This window comes from Mesoplodon mirus (assembly GCF_964341445.2).
Source record: "Mesoplodon mirus genome assembly, chromosome: 6".
Classification (NCBI taxonomy): Eukaryota; Metazoa; Chordata; class Mammalia; order Artiodactyla; family Ziphiidae; genus Mesoplodon; species Mesoplodon mirus.
Genome location: NC_138982.1, coordinates 48,832,936 through 48,835,476, shown reverse-complemented (window position 1 = coordinate 48,835,476; position 2,541 = coordinate 48,832,936). Strand labels below are relative to the sequence as shown.

At 50.8% G+C, this 2,541-nt stretch overlaps 1 protein-coding gene across 1 annotated transcript; it reads left to right on the top strand.

Annotated features, from left to right (window-relative positions):
• Positions 1 to 209: 209 nt before the first annotated feature.
• Positions 210 to 2,329, top strand: SOX2 (SRY-box transcription factor 2). Its single transcript, XM_082625091.1, has one exon. The coding sequence runs from the start codon at positions 329 to 331 to the stop codon at positions 1,304 to 1,306; it is 978 nt and encodes a 325-aa protein (XP_082481217.1). The 5' UTR covers positions 210 to 328; the 3' UTR covers positions 1,307 to 2,329.
• The last annotated feature ends 212 nt before the right edge of the window (positions 2,330 to 2,541 follow it).

Sequence of the window (2,541 nt, the reverse complement as noted above, 5' to 3'; positions counted from 1 at the left end):
TGAGAGAAAGAAGAGGAGAGAGAAAGAAAGGGAGAGAAGTTTGAGCCCCAGGCTTAAGCCTTTCCAAAAAATAATAATAACAATCATCGGCAGCGGCTGGACCGGCCAGAAGAGGAGGGAAGCGCTTTTTTGATCCTGATTCCAGTTTGCCTCTCTCCTTTCTTCCCCCAAATTATTCTTCGTCTGATTTTCCTCGCGGAGCCCTGAGCTCCCGACACCCCCGCCCGCCTCCCCTCCTCCTCTCCCCCCCGCCCGCGGGCCCCCCAAAGTCCCGGCCGGGCCGAGGGTCGGCGGCCGCCGGCGGGCCGGGCCCGCGCACAGCGCCCGCATGTACAACATGATGGAGACGGAGCTGAAGCCGCCGGGCCCGCAGCAAACTTCGGGGGGCGGTGGCGGCGGCGGCGGCGGCGGCGGCGGCGGCAACTCCACCGCGGCGGCGGCGGGCGGCAACCAGAAGAACAGCCCGGACCGCGTCAAGCGGCCCATGAACGCCTTCATGGTGTGGTCCCGCGGGCAGCGGCGCAAGATGGCCCAAGAGAACCCCAAGATGCACAACTCGGAGATCAGCAAGCGCCTGGGTGCCGAGTGGAAACTTTTGTCGGAGACGGAGAAGCGGCCGTTCATCGACGAGGCCAAGCGGCTGCGAGCGCTGCACATGAAGGAACACCCGGATTATAAATACCGGCCCCGGCGGAAAACCAAGACGCTCATGAAGAAGGATAAGTACACGCTGCCGGGAGGGCTGCTCGCCCCGGGCGGTAACAGCATGGCGAGCGGGGTCGGGGTGGGCGCCGGCCTCGGCGCGGGCGTGAACCAGCGCATGGACAGCTACGCGCACATGAACGGCTGGAGCAACGGCAGCTACAGCATGATGCAGGACCAGCTGGGCTACCCGCAGCACCCGGGCCTCAACGCGCACGGCGCCGCTCAGATGCAGCCCATGCACCGCTACGACGTGAGCGCCCTGCAGTACAACTCCATGACCAGCTCGCAGACCTACATGAACGGCTCGCCGACCTACAGCATGTCCTATTCGCAGCAGGGCACCCCTGGCATGGCTCTTGGCTCCATGGGCTCGGTGGTCAAGTCCGAGGCCAGCTCCAGCCCCCCCGTGGTTACCTCTTCTTCCCACTCCAGGGCGCCCTGCCAGGCCGGGGACCTCCGGGACATGATCAGCATGTACCTCCCCGGCGCCGAGGTGCCGGAGCCCGCCGCCCCCAGCAGACTTCACATGTCGCAGCACTACCAGAGCGGCCCGGTGCCCGGCACGGCCATTAACGGCACACTGCCCCTCTCGCACATGTGAGGTCCGGACAGTGAACTGGAGGGGGCGGGTTAGAAATTTTCAAAGAAAAAGAGGGAAATGGAAGGAGAGCAAGAAACACCAAGGAGAAAAACCCGGTACGCTCAAAAAAAAAAAAAAAGAAAAGAAAAAAAAGTCATCACCCACAGCAAATGACAGCTGCAAAAGAGAACGCCAGTCTCATCCGCACTCACGCAAAAACTGCAATGCCGGCAAGAAAACTTTTATGAGAGATCCTGGACTTCTTTTGGGGGGACTATTTTTGTACAGAGAAAACCTGGGGTGGGGGTGGGGAGGGCGAGGGAATGGACCTTGTATAGATCTGGAGGAAAGAAAACTACGCAAAACTTTTTAAAAGTTCTAGTGATACGGTAGGAGCTTTGCAGAAAGTTTGCAAAAGTCTTTACCAATAATATTTAGAGCTAGTCTCCAAGCGACGAAAAAAAATGTTTTAATATTTGCAAGCAACTTTTGTACAGTATTTATCGAGATAAACATGGCAATCAAAATGTCCATTGTTTATAAGCTGAGAATTTGCCAATATTTTTCAAGGAGAGGCTTCTTGCTGAAGTTTGATTCTTCAGCTGAAATTTAGGACAGTTGCAAACGTGGAAAGAAGAAAATTAATCAGATTTGGACATTTTAATTGTTTAAAAATTGTACAAAAGGAAAAAAATTAGAATAAGTACTGGCAAAACCATCTCCGTGGTCTTTAAAGGGGCAAAAGTTTTAGATTGTACTAAATTTTTTTAACTTACTGTTAAAAGCAAAAATGGCCATGCAGGTTGACATCGTTGGTAATTTATAATAGCTTTTTTTTTGTTTCCCAACTTTCCATTTTGTTCAGATAAAAAAACAACATGAAATTACTGTGTTTGAAATATTTTCTTATGGTTTGTAATATTTCTGTAAATTTACTGTGATATTTTAAGGTTTTCCCCCTTTTATTTTCCGTAGTTGTATTTTAAAGATTCGGCTCTGTATTATTGAATCAGTCTGCCGAGAATCCATGTATATATTTGAACTAATACCATCCTTATAACAGGTACATTTTCAACTTAAGTTTTTACTCCATTATGCACAGTTTGAGATAAATAAATTTTTGAAATATGGACACTGAAATTATGCTTGAGTCTTTCATTTATTTGGACAACACTGTGATTATACCCAACTCCTCGGGGAATATACTGTGCTCAGTCAAGAAAGCAAAGTACCTAAAACCTTGATATTCTAGTCCA